Genomic DNA, 18,446 nt, shown 5'->3' on the forward strand with positions numbered 1-18,446 from the left:
CGTTGTTTTTAACAACATAGGCACTGCAATATAAGTAACTCAAGTACTTTGGCCTAAGCTTCGAACGAAAAAAAACAGACTCGACGCTTACACACAATCCAATATTTATTTATTTAGCGTAAGGCAATACAAACTGAACTAAAACTAACATTCAAGAATAACTTAATTTTATAAAATAAAATAGAACTTTATAACTAAATCTATAAATTCATATCTAAATTTTCAATCCATTCAAGGGCTGCCTTTGTCACTTCAAAGAAATCTTCTAGATTTCCAGGATAAGCTCGTCTTAAACAGCTTGTTACAATATGTTTGATGGTCTGACGTTCATTGTCAGTCACATTGAGAAGATGAATCTTTTCCTCAACGATTAAGTCTTGCTTCACAGATTCCATGGCTTGTACGGACCCTCTTAACTGTTTTCCAAGTTCTTCGTGGTAATTCCATGCCTACTGGTCTAGTACGATGTCTTATGAGACTCTGATACTGCCCATGGGCAATATTATTCCACATTTATGACCACTACTTGCGCAATTTGAAATCTACTGGGCTTGCAGTAATCTTGCCAATATAATTGGTGACTGCCTGTGTTTTATTCGGGTCATTCAAAGTACAGTGACATCAAAATGGATTGCGAACTGAGAAATTAATTTTTCATCTGCTTGAAAAGGTCATTCTGTTTTCGAAGATCTGGTAGAGCAGCGTAATTTAGAGGTGGTAACCAAAGAAGAAGAAGAAGAAGAGGAATATATCTGAGGCAACCTTTTATTGCCCTGACTGCTGCACTTAGCTGAACGCCGACTTTTATCACCTTGAACTATTAAGCCACTTTAGAGCACAGTATTTGGCGGCAGAGTAGACGAGTCCTAAGGAAGAACACCGTACTGTTATAGCTCTTGCACCAGTTTCTATGATGTTATTACACGATAACAGCCTTGCTGCGGTGTTTTCTATGTGTTTCCTGTACGATGCAGTTAGTCCAGTAAAAAGCCCACAACAAACTAAAACCAACATCTCCTTACCACTCTCCACACGTATAAAGCCTTTCTCATACTCACTCTGCGCTGTGAAAATTCCAGCGGATTTCTCTGCCTAGGGAACAACGTTTTTTCATACGTGTGGCTCACTTTCTGAATTCATTTACTCTTCCTCGACTCTAATAATTCATCACCCAATCAGTCACCCTACCCTCCTCGCTACATTGAGTAGGAATGCATATTTTAAACCCTCTGTAAACTGTACGTTAAATATAGTATCAAATTTTCTTATCCGACGTATGTAAATGTTAATGTCCCACTAACACTATCAAATGTGTACAGTAACATGATAGTTCGCATGGCAGTGGATGCAGAGAACGGAGGAATCGGGACATCTACGAGTACAATCCAGAAGTCACTTTACGATGCGTGGCAGAGGGTACTGGTTCTGCAAGTGCCATTCCACAGTGACACTCCCCCCCCCCCCCCCCCCCCCTCAACTCCACCCCTTCTGTCTTTCTGTCTTAGTCGCGAAAGTTGGGCGGGAAGAACGATTGTTTGACTGTTGGTAACCCTTCGTGTGCGCTCTCTAAATTTACCTACATGAACTTTTCACCATATCTCTATACATAAATTGAAGTAGCATTCTCGTGTCGGTCTGTATATGCGGGCTAATCTTAGAAACTGCTGTAAGGACTTTGATGTGGTTTTGACTAATAGATACACTGATTCACGAGGAACTTTTATGTGTATGATTTATAAACATTTCGTACAAACCGTCCCAATTATGATGAATCAAAGGGAACTTGTGGAAATGATGCCACTGTCATTTAGCGAACAATTAGAATAGCTCGGGACACCAGCAGTGCCTCGCGAACGCAGAAAGCCGGATCTAATTTGCCACTCATGTGGTGGTCTAACGGTTTCAGTGCCTTCGGGGCTGAGTCATAGTTTTTTAATGTAGAGCTTTATTAATTCAAAGAAGATTTATTAATTTTTCGCAGCGAAGTCATTAGTTTCTTGAGGACTAGATCTTACGTTTTGAAGAACAGTTTTTCTGTTTTTCAAAGACAACTTTTCAAGATGACATTTCCGGCTTTCAAGAAAAGAATTTTGTTTTCAAGAGAATTTTTTTCTGTTTAAAAAAAAAAAAAATTCTTACACAACAAGAAATGGGTCTCTTAGTTTAAAATATGGGAAAAGCTGTACAAAATGTGAAGTTCGCAAGATGGAGCCTTATTTTGAGCGAGTTTTTTCTTTTTCCATCCCGTTATAAAGAAAAAAAGCGGTCAAGGCATTAGACTGACAAGTTGCTGGTCCGTGTTCAATTCTCGGTTGTGACTGTTATTCATTCAATGTTTTTTGGTGTATCTGATAATATTGTGATAAGTTGAATACATATAGTGTAAAAAAAGAAAGAAAAAGATGGCCGAGGTGGTTAAGACAACCGTTCTAGAAAAATTGAACATCCTAGTTAGGCACAAATTTTCACATGTCGCCTTTTCTTTTTAGGCTGTATACACACTTCGAAATACTGTATGAGACAATTCTAGACTGCCAGTTTCTGCTTCCTTTAGATTACCAATCGCAATTTGGACACTTAATTCACTGCAAATTCTTCAAACAACGGGCAGTGAGTTAATCAGCTGTGGAGTATCGTAATAACTATGACCAATAATGAAAAGATAACCACCTCATCATCAGGCTGTGATGTGAGATGTACGGTTTGAGATAATCAAATGTTTTTAACCAATAATTTCCCTGCAATCGTTTGAGAATAACTGCGTAGCGAAAAAACATGTGAATCCAAAATATGTGGTCTTTTATTTTTTATACTACAAATAAAACTTTTTCCAAAAACCACTTCAGCAACTTACATACAGTACGTTCTTTCAGCGCGCATCAGATGACTTAGCTTCCAGCTTTCCACCCACCTTGAATCAAAGATAAATATGGACACGATCCTTTGCATGGAAGGTCATAGACGTCTACCCTTATTTTTTTTATTTCGCATGTGTCACCTCAGCCAACCTCCTATACATATTTTATCTCTCACACACGTAACCCATGATTCGCATACGATATTTAAACTTATTATAAATATATTACACTACTGGCCATTAAAATTGCTACACCAAGAAGAAATGCAGATGATAAAGGGGTATTCATTGGACAAATATATTATACTAGAACTGACAATGTGATTACATCTTCACGCAATATGGGTGCATAGATCCTGAGAAATCAGTACCCAGAACAACCACTTCTGGCCGTAATAATGGCCTTGATACGCCTGGGCATTGAGTCAAACAGAGCTTGGATGGCGTGTACAGGTACAACTGCCCATGCAGCTTCAACACGATAACACAGTTCATCAAGAGTAGTGACAGGCGTATTGTGACGAGACAGTTGCTCGACCACCATTGACCAGACGTTTTGAATTGGTGAGAGATCTAGAGAATGTGCTGGCCAGGGCAGCAGACGAACATTTTCTGCTTCCAGAAAGGCCCGTACAGGACCTGCAACATGCGGTCGTGCATTATCCTGCTGAAATAAAGGGTTTCAAATGGTTCAAATGGCTCTGAGCACTATGGGACTTAACATCTTAGGTCATCAGTCCCCTAGAACTTAGAACTACTTAAACCTAACTAACCTAAGGACATCACACAACACCCAGCCATCACGAGGCAGAGAAAATCCCTGACCACGCCGGGAATCGAACCCGGGAACCCGGGCGTGGGAAGCGAGAACGCTACCGCACGACCACGAGATGCGGGCGAAATAAAGGGTTTCGCAGGGATCGAATGAAGGGTAGAGCCACGGGTCGTAACACGTCTGAAATGTAACGTCCACTGTTCAAAGTGCCGTCAGTGCGAACAAGAAGTGACCGAGACGTGTAACCAATGGCACTCCATACCATCACGCCGGGTGATACGCCAGTATGTCGATGACGAATACACGCTTCCAATGTGCGTTCACCGCGATGTCGCCAAACACGGATGCGACCATCATGATGCTGTAAACAGAACCTGGTTTAACCCAAAAAAAATCATCTTTTGCCATTCGCGCACACAGGTTCGTCGTTGAGTACACCATCGCAGGCGATCCTGTGATGCAGCGTCAAGGGTAACCGCAGCCATGGTATCCGAGCTGATAGTCCATGCTGCTGCAAACGTTGTCGAACTGTTATTGCAGATGGTTGTTGTCTTGCAAACGTCCCCATATGTTGTCTCAGGGATCGAGATGTGGCTGCACGATCTGCTACAGCCATGCTGATAAGATGCCTGTCATCCTTACTGCTAGTGATACGAGGCCGTTGGGATCCAGCACGGCGTTCCGTATTACCCTCCTGAACCCACCGATTCCATATTCTGCTAACAGTCATTGGGTCTCGACCAACGCGAGCAGCAATGTCGCGAATGATAAACCGCAATGGCGATAGGCTACAGATTTTTTTTTCCCCAGATTTATGGAACATGCATAACCCACTTTCTAACACATTTGAGTGGGCGTATTATGACTAACTATCTCTAGTATTAGCACTACAGGAGTGGTTTATTTATGCATGCAAACTATCTAGTTATTAAGTAGCTTCGGTATATGTGAACCATCGGCCTCTTAGCCGCTCTGGAACGCTGCCAGAGAGTTGCCCGTCCCTAGCCACGTGGAGGCGGGCCGCTACTTCTAGAGAAACCACTCCATTTGTACTGCTCTTTTATTCCCCCCCACCACCATGCTGATCTAACTACAACTACTACTTGCTACTATTAGTCAAGACTTAACAATGCAATATTTACATATTTACACTTGCGCATTAGATCTGAAGCGCACTTACTGTCTCCCAAGGTAGGCTCGCTGGGCCTCCTTTGAGATTTTGTTTACCAATTTAGCGAAATTGCTGAACAATTCGCTGTTTGTCAATATTTCGTGAACAATTCTTGTTCGCAGAAGCTGCCTCTCTACTGAGACAGTCTGTTCGTATATTGGGCACTCAAACACTATGTGTTCTGGCGATCCTTCGTGGGCACCACAGTCACACTCCGGTGTTGGCCTTTTCCCTATTTTGTGCAGGTACGTGGGGTAGGGACCGTGTCCTGTAAGGAAGTGAACTAGGCCCTGTGAGGGCTTTATTATCTTGTTCTTTAATCTTCCTCTCACTGTGGGTAGAAACCCGTGGACTCTGCGGCCTGTAGTGGACCCATCCCACTCGTCCTGCCAAATGTCAAGCACTCTTTCACGAATGGCTTTGACGCTTACCAGAGGAATGCCCATTATATTTTGCACCCTTTCAATGTTCTGTTTGTGCAGCCAGTAGAAGGCTGCGTGCTGCCTTATTATTAGGTCTAGTGGGCATAGACCCATAATTACCAACAGTGCATCTGTTGGACTTGTGTTGAATGCACCTATGCATCTCAACAGGACGTTCCTCTGTATTCGCCTGACAGCGGCGGCAGGCCGCACCAGAGCTAACCTGTGGGCCCACACACTAGATGCGTGCCCTACTATTGGTGCCAATATACTGTTATGATACATATTTATTGCCTTTGACGGCAGATGGAACCTTCTTTGTCCAATTGATATTATCTTATTGAACAGAGCTAAGGACTTTGTCGTTATTTGCTCAATATGCGGAATGAAACTCCAATTCTCATCTAAATATACCCCAAGGTAACGGGCATATCTCTGTCGTGACACTGCTTGGCCATTAATTCTGACTGTTGGGTCTCTATTCAACTTGCCTTTCAAGAGCATATATAGCGATTTTTGTGGTGCAATGGACATTTTAGTCTTCTTACACCAGTTGGTTAATAGTTCAATAGCCAGTCGTGATCGGTCTTCGATCACATTGCGAGTGTCACCTTCTATTAGAATTGCGAGATCATCCGCATAAGCAACGACTCCCAGAACTGCAGTCTCCCGCTGCAGGACGTTCAACAAAGGTTCCATGTTAATATCCCAGAAAATGGGACCACACACCGATCCCTGGGGACAACCACGGGATACTCTTTTAGATACGACGGCTCCAGGAGCCGTTATCTCAGCAGTCCTTCCATCACAGTAGGCCTCCAGACAGCCATACAGCAGCTGCGGGCACCCAATCTCTCTTAGGCGAGAGAAGAGTGCCGGCCACCACAGGTTGTCGAAGGCCCCTGAGATGTCTATCATTATGCCAAGTACATACTTTGATGTCGCAGAGTGAACAATTCGGCAAACCTCATTGATCGCATCCTGGGTGGAGCGACCCTTTCGGAATCCGAACTGCCTATCACTCATACCATGCAGAGTTCGATGACTCTGGAGACGGTCAGCCAGCAACTTCTCAAATGCTTTGCCCATTACATCCAGCAGACAGATAGGCCGATAGGATTTCGGCACTGTTGGATTTTTATCAGGGCCTTTCCTGATAATTACAACTTCCGCAGTTTTCCACTGTAGTGGATAATAGCCCCTTTGTAAACAGATGCTGTAAATACGACTTAATGCCGGGGCGACCAAGTGTGCGAGTCCCTGTAAGATCTCCACAGGGATCCCGTCAGGACCCGGCGCCTTCTTCCTTGCAAAGGTGTAGATGGTTGCTTCTACCTCCTCTGCTGTGAAAGGGCTCACGTTTGTATCGTTAAGATACGGAATCGAGAGCGCCTGACGTATTTCTCGCTGCTCGTACGAGTCCTGGTCCTCGATGTCATCTGGGAGTAATGTGTCCAACAGCAATCTTGCTGTTTCTTCCCAATTCTTGGTCGTGTTACCATCCCCAGCACGCAGCGTAGACAGCATTATGGGCGATCTAATTTTTTCTCGAACGATTTTGTAGGGAACTCCCCAAGGGTCTGTTCCCAGCTGATCGTTCACAAATCTTTCCCAGGATTGGCGCCTTGTAATGTCTAACTGATCCTTGTATCTCTGCTTCAGACGACGATAAATACGCAGGTGGTATTGTCGTTCGTCGTGGGCAAAGCTCCTTTGATAGTTGCTTCGCGCCCTTCTGACCGATCGTTTAAGCACAGTCAATTCAGGGGTCCACGGGGTGGACTCCTTGCAGATGTATCTCGCTATTCGAGGTACAGATAGTGTGATGGCTGTTTGCACGGAGCTCACAAGCTCCTCCACGGCTTCATCAATATTACCTATGTCCTCCCCGAACTCAGGAGGACTGAACACCTGCACGAGTCGGTCCCAGTCTGTCCGAGCATAATTGAACCGTTCCACCCACTCACCTGGCACATCCGCGATGGTCGACGCTATTTCAAATGTAATACAGTTGTGATCACTGACAGTTAGATGTTCTCTTACTTGCCAGTTATGGACGTGGGGTGCTGCCCTCTCGCTTGCTAGTGTGACATCAATATTTGATGTTGCACCCGCCCTCCCTGAGTAGGTCGGGGGGTACCCAGGCAAGTTTAGCACATGCATGTGCGTTTCCATTATCAAATCAACAAGCTCCGCACCCCTACCGTCCTGTACATCACTGTGCCAGAGTGGGGACTTAGCATTAGCATCAAGAGCTACAATTATAGCCTGCCCGGCTAAAACTCTTAGTATCCAATTCAGCTGATCAAGATAAATCTTGATGTCATGTCTGAATTGGCAGTAGACGTTTACAACGTACATACTGTAAGACAGCAAATTAAGTTGTACAACTATAATATGCTCAGTACAGAACTGATTTAATATCGTAGTTTTAATAGTTTTGTTCAATACTATAATTGCACTCATGGGGTTCCCACCCGAGGAAACCACCTGTGCTGTTGCAGGAAAACCAGGGACTCGACCCGCACAGGAGTTCGGTTCTTGTATCAAAAGAATATCTATTCCTTCTTGTTCCGCTACCTTCCGCAGCTCATGTGCAACCATCTGGCTGCGCATGGCATTGACTTGTACCACTTTAAATTTCGCCGTAATCTGTTCTTTGGATAAGTCTATCTAAGAACATTCGGTGGGTTGGACAATCTTTAGGTCCACCACACTTACGGCCCCGTTTCTTACATGGTACACATGTTGCTGCTTTGTCCTAATTAGGACAATCTTTCCTGATATGTCCAGCCAGGCCACAGTGGGCACATATGATATTCGGTTCTGTACAATACTTATTGGTATGGTTTATGTCCTGGCATTTTGTACAGCGTGGTACTGCCAGGTAATCTTTAATGTTCAGTGCTGAGTAGCCGACGTACAACCGGCCAGCCCGCGTTAATACTTTCCATAAGTTCGGTGAAACCTTCACAACATGATGTACAGTCAGCTTTCCTCGAGGCCCTACTTTAAAACGTAGCTTGAACTCTTCATCAAACTCGTTTCTAGTCATTGAGACGTCAAAATTTTGCGTATATATCGCATCAAGTAGGCTGTCCGCTGACATAAATGTAGGTACATCATATAGACTCATGAGTGGACGACGCTTTCGTGGAGGTTCACACCTAACTTTCTCACTTAGTTGTTTATTGCCTAAGATCTTTTGGCTATCTTCTGGCGTGGCCGTCTCTACTATCAGCACATTCTTAGAGGTACGGACACTGTTGATCCTGATTTTATCTTTCTTTGGATCAACACACTTTTCGAAAGCTGTCTTAGCAGCTTTGATGTCTTCGCCAGGTTTAGGTTTTATAAAGACCGTGGGTGCTACTTTTTTCATGTTCTGTTGAATTGTCTCTTTTGCTGTTGGCGCCTTGGCCACTGGGGCTTTGGCGACCGCAGCATACGTCCGAGTAGGCTGACTTCTAATCCTTTTATTTTCTTTTTCTAATTCCGATATTCTCCCCTCTAACTGGGAGTGAACAATTGCCCAATTAGCAATAAAGTCTCTTATCTGGTTTATCGCACCATTGCTAATCTTTCCATTTTTGACACTCGAGTCCAGCAATTTCAAAAATTTCGAGTGTCGCTCAGCAACTGTCAAATTCATCTCGATTTCCGTTCCGGAAGCATCTAACACATTACCACTCTCTTGATTTTCAGCCATTATCGTATTCAAAGAGAGTGAAAGATGGAGGCCCGTCTCTTGCCCCGGACCGGCCTCTCTGGCATGGGGGGAGGCTACATGCAGCTCGCTCACCGGTCCCGCCCCTTGACCAAGAGCTGTCAATAACTGAGCTGCCAGGTTTAGCACGCCGTGGGTACAGCGCACTAGTCCTCTTCAACAGCCACACCACTATAGTTTTCACCCGCTCCCTTATCGGCGAATGCCACCCGCATTCCGGGAGAGCGGATTCACTCTCCGTCCTTCGCCCCTTACTAGCCCAGGTTCCCACCAAAGGCCAAGGACCCGGTCCTACTCAGGTGCCGGGCCGGTTCCCCAGACGTTCAGAGGTCTGGACCCATCTAACCTGACCGGGGACATGTCACCACGCCCCGGCTTGGCAGAGCATGCCTCGGAGCCCAAGACAAGGCGAGTGACCTTCGCCGACTTGGGGCAGGATCCCACCACAGCAAATGCAGCCGTCAGAACCGGTGTACAAGTTGTTCAGCACACCGTCGTGCCCCTGCCCTTCAGTCGCCCGAAGGCTTAACAGCTCCACCTCTAGAAGGCGGGTAAGGGCACTTGAGAAGGAGAGGCTGTTTGAGACGCATCCTTCCCCACACTGCCTATTACCAACCCAGAGCCTGCACACCTTGCAGGCCCTTAGTATGAGACAGCCGGAGCTACAATCCGACCTTTATCAAAGTCGAAAACGTGATGGTACGCATTTCTCCTCCTTAACGAGGCATCACAACGACGTTTCACCAGGCAACGCCGGTCAACTGCTGGTTGTGTATAAGAAATCGGTTGGAAACTTTCCTCATGTCAGCATGTTGTAGGTGTCGCCACCGGCGCCAGCCTTGTGTGAATGCTCTGAAAAGCTAATCATTTGCATATCACAGCATCTTCTTCCTTTCGCGTCTGTAGCACGTCATCTTCGTGGTGTCGCAATTTTAATGGCCAGCAGTGTACATCATGATGTGCTTCCATTATTGCCAATTCAATACGGTACTCTCAACATATATGCCTTCAGACAACTTTCCTACTGTGCGCTGCTTTCATTGTATAAGTTGTATGGAAGTGATGATATTTAATTAGTTAACGTTGTTCTCTAAAACTTAACATAACTCGACCGGCCAACGAAACACACTGCGGCACACAAGTCGGTTGGTCGCAGATAATTAATGCTACTCGTGTGGAGCCGGGTCGGGTCGCTACTAACATACGGGGTGTTACGGGTATAAGTGTAGATATTGTGATCACTGGTACTGTTATTACCCACTTCAGTGTGTTAATTAATTTTTCTCTGCGTCCTACAGTCTTCTCGTTAGCCGGCCGGTGTGGCCGAGCGGTTATAGGCGCTTCAGTCTGGAACCGCGCGACCGCTACGTTCGCGGGTTCGAATACTGCCTCGGGCATGGATGTGTGTGATGTCCTTAGGTTAGTTAGGTTTACGTAGTTCTAAGTTCTAAGGGACTGATGACCTCAGATGTTAAGTCCCATAGTGCTCAGAGCCATTTGAACCATCTTCTCGTAAACACGTCAAAGAATTTACCACGTGTTGTTTTCGGCACCATCGTTACTGCACCATTACGTGGACTATGCCAGTCAGTATCGACTAACTGTTTTGCGTTCACGCGTCCGCACTTTGACACTTAGCTTGCTACGCAGGGGAAAACAAGCTTTAATGGCATACGTCTCCTCATAAATATAATTATTAGTTTGCAAAAATATGTGCATTTATACCCCTAACAGCCCGTATGTAAGAGGAAGCAATATATTGGCTGGCTTTTCTGGCAACGTAGAATCTCGGATTTCCAACATTAAACCCCACTGCTATGTACAAAACTTCTTGTGTAGCGTCTGTCACCGGAGTTGGATGATCTCCGTGATACTTTCGCACATACTGAACGAACTCATGATGGAACGCACCGCTTACTTAGGATATTTACTGTTTTATCTGTTAATGCTATCTGATAAGTATTCCAGACTGAGGGGAAATACTGAAATATCGGTCGGATGAGTGTTTTGTAAGCTACCCCTTTCGTGGGTGGATAACTATTGCTGAGCATTCTTCCCGTGAATCTGTCTGGAATCTGCATTTCCTACTATTAGTTTCATGTACTCATTCTACTTTAAACTTCTCCCACGCATGCTACCAGCTACTTAGTGTACGTGATTGGTCAGCGTGACAGAATGTCAATCCTAAGGGCCCGGGTGTTGTGTTGTCATAATCATCATCATTTCATCCTCATCGACGCGCAAGTCGTCGAAGTGGCGTCAAATCGAAAGACCTGCTCCCGGCTAATGGTCTACCCGACGGGAGGCCCTAGTCACACGACATTTATTTAGTGTATGTGATTGTTTTCAGCTGATTGTTTCACAACTGTGTAGGGAAACAAATCAAATGGTTCAAGTGGCTCTGAGCACTATGGGACTTAACAGCTGGGGTCATCAGTCCCCCAGAACTTAGAACTACTTAAATCTAACTAACCTAAGGACATCACACACATCCATGCCCGAGGCAGGATTCGAACCTGCGACCGTAGCAGTCGCGCGGTTCCGGACTGCGCGCCTAGAACCGCGAGACCACCGCGGCCGGCTGTAGGGAAACAACAACACGTCTTTACTCCTGTATATGCGCAAAACGTTACATGTGTTTATTTTGAGGGTAAGCTGCCGATCCATGCACCAAGCGTCGACCATCTGCAGGTCTCCCTTTATTTCGCTATGATCTTATAGCGTTACTACTTTACTGTGTACAACGGTATCGTCCACGAACAGCGTCATGAAGCTGCCGACGTTATCAACTACGTCATTTATATATATTGTGGAAAATAATGATCCTATAACACTCATTTTGGGAACGCCTTAATTCCATTAAGAATTAAATGCTGTGTTCTATTTATCAGAAACTCTTCAATGCAGTCACAAAGCTAGTCAAACGTTCCGCACGCTCGTGTTTTCTTCATTAGGCGACAATACTAAACTGCATCGTTTACCTTCCGGTAATCAAGGAATACGGCATCTACCAGGGCGCTGGTGTATACTGAATTCTGTGTCTCGCGGAGGAACTGAGCGAGCTGGGTATCACAAGAACTTTTTCACGAAATGCTTGTTGATTCCTACAAAGAAGATTTTTCGTCTTCAGAAAAGACACAATAAGCGAGCATAAAATCTGTTCCCAGTTGTCTACAACAGACGTTAGCGACATTGGCTTGCAGCGATGTGTATCTGTAAGACAACCGTTCTTCAAAACGAGAATGACACGCCTAATATCCATATCATTTCGAATCCTTACTTCCTGCAGGAACAGCTGCTGGACGAGCATCCTTTCGCATACCCTATGTAGAATCGTATAGGTATCCCATCACGTCCAATCGCCTTTCCTCGACTGGCTTTAGTTACTTTTTCTATCCTGCATTCACTTATTTCTATACTTGTCGTTTTGCTGTTCCTACGACTTTTTATGGGAGGAATCGTAGTGTGGTCTTCCATTGTGGAACAGTTTCGGAAAAAAGAATTTAGCTTTCAGTCTTTCTCTTTGTCGCCATTCGAGTGGACAAGTTGCTTTGATCCGTTTATTGAATTAAAGATGAGACCAAATGTTCTTAGGATTGTGTGCAAGATTGGTATACGGAATTTTACTTTTTGGATTCGTTGAATGTTTCACGTATATCTCTCCTCACGCTGGTTTTGGCTGTGTTCCCTTTCTCTTCGTCCACAGGGTTTTGGCTACATTTAAGTATGTGGTGAAACTCTCTGCTTTCGGAGCAGCTTTCTACTGCGGCCTTTTATTCAGGCTGTTGAATCACTAAGTGTCTTCCCCATTCCAAAGAACTCTGTTTGTTACATATTTATCTTAGCCATATTGTACAATACACTTGAATTTTGTACATTTACAAAACATTTTTAGTCTCAGGGTCAAATATTTGTTGTTGGCTACTCATTTCTTGTCGAATTTATAAGCAGAAATATGTTCCCACTTTCCTTTACATTATTATTAATATCCGTCATCAGTGATGCTCTAACGGTCTTATGATCACTAACCCCTTACACTATAGTTAAAAATAGGCCCAAGTTTTTCAACTCAATGAACATGAAGTCTAACAAGCTACATGCAATAGCAGTTTTTCTGGAATAAACGATTTCGAATAATATAAAACGAATCCGTTCACTACTACCCCGCCCTGTAACGTGAGTCTTCCGATTTGTAACGGGTAAAATGAATTCTCGCCTTAATACTATAATATGACTGGCAAAATTACGTGTGGTCTTCAACAAATTCTCTCTAAAATGTTCCGTCACAACGACTCCAGAGGCAAGGGGTCTATAAAAAAGCAGCCGGTTACCGTATTTGATCCAGCTTTAACACTTATCTCCATCCAAGATGTTTCGCATTCTAAATCTGTTTTAATCTTACTAGACATTACCGTATAATTTACGGTTATAAACACGCCTCCACCACTTGGTTCCAGCTGATTTTTCCAATATAGATAATATGAGATTTTTAAATTTTCATTTCATTTCACATCTGGCTGCAACCAGTTTCCTGTTGCTAGTAGCCCTGCTATGCGCGCATTATTACCATTATAATGAGAGTAGCTCTGTGATCCTTCCATGGATGTTCCTGCAGTTAACTAAAGCTGTATTAACATTTAATTTCTCCCAGTTTCCATGACGAAAGATACTCTTTGTAATTAGTGTGGCTAATTTTCCTGCTTTTCGAAACCAGTATGTAATTTAATGTGCTTGTAGAGAGGTTCCTCTATCCCGAAAAACCGATATGTACTCGCCATTCGTGCTCTGGAGAATCTGTTTTATCTGACCGTCTCACGAAGTGACAAGTTATAATGCGCTTATTTCACACATATATACCATCCACGCCGCCCATACGACACGTAACACGCTCCCTCTCTCACATCACGAAGACAAGATTTTGCTGCTATTATTGATAAATGCGAAAGTTGTTTGTGAATGACAGAAACATGTTTTATATGAGATCGACGAAGTATTTAAGCAATGTTTGATATATTTTTGTTTTTCAGTTATTTTATTTTATCTTTTTCTTTAGGAAATTGCTTCTTCTAGCATTGTATGATAAATGTGTGTGGTTTTATTTATTTTTGCTACATAATTCTTCTGTTCCACGTTACAAATCACCAATTTTCCAATAAAAACTTGAATCAGACAAAAATTTCAATTTTGCTATAATACTGAAGAATATAATAATTACAATCCCAAAGAAAGCAGGTGTCGTCAGATGTGAAAATTACCGAACTATCAGTTTAATAAGCCACGGCTGCAAAATACTAACAAGAATTCTTTACAGACGAATGGAAAAACTGGTAGAAGCCGACCTCGGGCTAGATCAGTTTGGATTCCGTAGAAATGTTGGAACACGTGAGGCAATACTGATCCTACGACTTATCTTAGAAGCTAGATTAAGGAAAGGCAAACCTACGACTCTAGCATTTGTAGACTTAGAGAAAGCTTTTGACAACATTGACTGTAATACTCTCTTTCAAATTCTGAATGTGGCAGGGGTAAAATACAGGGAGCGAAAGGCTATTTACAATTTGTACAGAAACCAGATGGCAGTTATAAGAGTCGAGGGACATGAAAGGGAAGCAGTGGTTTGGGAGGGAGTGAGACAGGGTTGTAGCCTATCCCCGATGTTATTCACTCTGTATATTGAGCAAGCAGTAAAGGAAACAAAAGAAAAATTCGGAGTGGGAATTAAAATCCACGGATAAGAAATAAAAACTTTGAGGTTCGCCGATGACATTGTAATTATGCCAGAGACAACAAAGGACTTGGAAGAGCAGTTGAACGGAATGGGCAGAGTCTTGAAAGGAGGATATAAGATGAACATCAACAAAAGCAAAACGAGGATAATGGTATGTAGTCGAATTAAATCGGGTGATGCTGAGGGAATTAGATTAGGAAATGAGACGCTTAAAGTAGTAAAAGAGTTTTGCTATTTGGGGAGCAAAATAACTGATGATGGTCGAAGTAGGGAGGATATAAAATGTAGACTGGCAAAGGCAAGGAAAGCGTTTCTGAAGAAGAGAAATTTGTTAACATCGAGTATAGATTTAAGTGTCAGGAAGTCGTTTCTGAAAGTATTTGTATGGAGTGTAGACATGTATGAAAGTGAAACATGGACAATAAGTAGTTTGGACAAGAAGAGAACAGATGCTTTCGAAATGTGGTGCTACAGAAGAATGTTGAAGATTAGGTGGGTAGATCACGTAACTAATGAGGAGGTATTGAGTAGGATTGGGGAGAAGAGAAGTTTGTGGCACAACTTGACTAGAAGAAGGGATCGGTTGGTAGGACATGTCCTGAGGCATCAAGGGATCACAAATTTAGCATTGGAGGGCAGCGTGGACGGTAAAAATCGTAGACGGAGACCAAGAGATGAATACACTAAGCAGATTCAGAAGGATGTAGGTTGCAGTAGGTACTGGGAGATGAAGGAGCTTGCACAGGGTAGAGTAGCATGGAGAGCTGCATTAAACCGGTCTCTGGACTGAAGACCACACACACACTGTGTATTTGTAAGTAACAGACAGGAGACTAGCTAGTAGAATAAAAATGTTCCATCGGTTACACAGCCCTTTTTTTATCCTTACTCAGTTTCTAGATGGTTCAGCGCTCTCAGTTTGTGGAGCAATTTAGTAAGAACCTGATCGCATACATAAAGAAAGCCCTTGTCAGAAGGTGACCCAACAAACCTAACGAACAGATAATGCGGATACGACTATAAACAACCAAAGCTACTTGGGAGACTACCACAGGGTACGCTTACTTACGATAGTTTACGGTAGCCTATGTTAGTTTTACAACTCTAATATTTACCAAATTTTTAATACGCGCTTGTAAAACGTACGACACATTTTATCATATACAGCGTTGGCAGCTTTTCATATTGTAGCATCTCAGGTTGTTCCGAGCGAACGTTTGTTTTAAGATAGCTTGCTGACATCTAGCGGCCTAACCAAGAGACTCAGGAGCATCTGTCTCTGCCTGCCGTGGGAAACCTATTCAAGGTCTCTTACTGGACGCTTACATTCACCACCTATAAGAACGTAAATAAACGATATTAAATATTATGCAACCCTTTTAAAATCGGAACACTCCCTTTTGTTATACAGGAGAAGATTATAAAAAATTTAAACATTGTAACTATCATAGTTTCGAAGATAAAAAAAATACTAAAAAGTAAAAAGCTGACACTTAGGGAACTAAATTCAGTTAGGAAATCTGATAGTTTATCTTTTAGTATAATTGAAAACATAAACCGAACTCTCAGTGTGCAGAAATAATTCATTGAGATTTTCATATTGTTGTTGTTGTGGTCTTCAGTCCTGAGACTGGTTTGATGCAGCTCTCCATGCTAATCTATCCTGTGCAAGCTCCTTCATCTCCCAGTACCTACTGCAACCTACATCCTTCTGAATCTGCTTAGTGTATTCATCTCTTGGTCTCCGTCTACGATTTTTACCCTCCACGCTGCCCTCCAATGCTAAATTTGTGATCCCTTGATGCCTCAGGACATGTCCTACCAACCGATCCCTTCTTCTAGTCAAGTTGTGCCACAAACTTCTCTTCTCCCCAATCCTATTCAATACCTCCTCATTAGTTACGTGATCTACCCACCTAATCTTCAACATTCTTCTGTAGCACCACATTTCGAAAGCTTCTGTTCTCTTCTTGTCCAAACTACTTATTGTCCATGTTTCACTTCCATACATGGCTACACTCCATACAAATACTTTCAGAAACGACTTCCTGACACTTAAATCTATACTCGATGTTAACAAATTTCTCTCCTTCAGAAACGCTTTCCTTGCCATCGCCAGTCTACATTTTATATCCTCTCTACTTCGACCATCATCAGTTATTTTGCTCCCCCAATAGCAAAACTCCTTTACTACTTTAAGTGTCTCATTTCCTAATCTAATTCCCTCAGCATCACCCGACTTAATTCGACTACATTCCATTATCCTCGTTTTGCTTTTGTTGATGTTCATCTTATATCCTCCTTTCAAGACACTGTCCATTCCGTTCAACTGCTCTTCCAAGTCCTTTGCTGTCTCTGACAGAATTACAATGTCATCGGCGAACCTCAAAGTTTTTATTTCTTCTCCCTGGATTTTAATACCTACTCCAAATCTTTCTTTTGTTTCCTTTACTGCTTGCTCAATATATTCATATTAAAACTTTAATTATTTTTCGTTTCTGTAATATAAAAATCAGACAAAGTTACTATTTGTGTCTAATACGGATGTGGGAGTAAATTTGAGTAAATGAGTGTGTCTGTGGGACATTAATTTCAATGTTGCATTACATACCGTCTTAAGTAACCTGCAGGAGTTTCACAAGCCTGCCGTGGGAAAATAATCCTAGGGGATTTACTCACTTTGCTGATGACGAATGTCTAGGTGTGATTGCTATTGCTACAGAGCAACCAGAAAGTCAGCTGGAATAAAATCTGTATGTAAAGAATATTTCTAGAATTGTCTTTTTGTTTTCGTTTATTAAACATTACTTTAATATTTGCATGTCATACTGATGCAAATGCGTCGGTGTATAAGGATTGGTGAAGGCCAGTTTTGGCGCGAGTATGATCATGAGCGAGCATTCTGATTGGCAGCGAGTATGGTCAGCCAATCAGAACTGAGACGGTTCCCGCTCGTTACCTGATAGTTATACTGGGAATGAGGGTGGAAGAAGGAAGTCGCTCGCTAGCTTTGAACGTGGACAGTCATGTTACTAGTGCAAGTCAGAATAATGTGTAAGATGAAGAATTTCTTATGGTTTGAGATATTGATGAGCTAAGTCGACAGCAGTTGCTGTTGAGGACTGATTGGCAAAATTTCAGAGATTTTGACTAAATCTGTTGGACAGATATTCGCGTGTCAAATATTGGCCTTCATAGTGTCCAAAAATGGTTCAAATGGTTCTGAGCACTATGCGACTCAACTTCTGAGGTCATCAGTCGCCTAGAACTTAGAACCAATTAAACCTAACTAACCTAAGGACATCACACACATCCATGCCCGAGGCAGGATTCGAACCTGCGACCGTAGCGGTAGCTCGGTTCCAGACTGTAGCGCCTAGAACCGCACGGCCACTCCGGCCGGCATAGTATCCACCTGGCATGTTTGAGTATTCACCCACTGAGCATTTTTGGCGAGCAGTTTCTTTTTTAGAAATCCACAAGAAGGACCAAACGTAATAACTCGAATTTGTGGTGAAATTCCCGGCGGAGGTTCGAGTCCTTCCTCGGGCATGGGTGTGTGTGTTTGTCCTACGATAATTTAGGTTAAGTACTGTGTAAGCTTAGGCACTAATGACCTTAGCAGTTAAGTCCCATAAGATTTCACACACATTTGAACATTTTTGGTGAAATTAATTACTGTGAAAACGTTGTTTAGTTCAGGTCGGGTTTGGACAGATTTCTGGCTGCTATGCGTGTGAAATGTGTGTATGAGTTGTGCACTGGA

At 43.1% G+C, this 18,446-nt stretch overlaps 1 protein-coding gene across 1 annotated transcript in view; it reads right to left on the bottom strand.

Moving 5' to 3' along the window:
* Positions 1-18,446, bottom strand: part of LOC126484903 (Down syndrome cell adhesion molecule-like protein Dscam2) — a 505,795-nt gene that overhangs the window by 330,248 nt on the left and 157,101 nt on the right. The window contains exon 4 of the mRNA XM_050108503.1: positions 7,103-7,587. Within this exon, the coding sequence (XP_049964460.1) occupies positions 7,103-7,587 (485 nt within the window). The remainder of the gene's footprint in view (positions 1-7,102; positions 7,588-18,446) is intronic.

The sequence above is a fragment of the Schistocerca serialis genome, chromosome 6 (assembly GCF_023864345.2).
Source record: "Schistocerca serialis cubense isolate TAMUIC-IGC-003099 chromosome 6, iqSchSeri2.2, whole genome shotgun sequence".
Lineage (NCBI taxonomy): Eukaryota > Metazoa > Arthropoda > Insecta > Orthoptera > Acrididae > Schistocerca > Schistocerca serialis.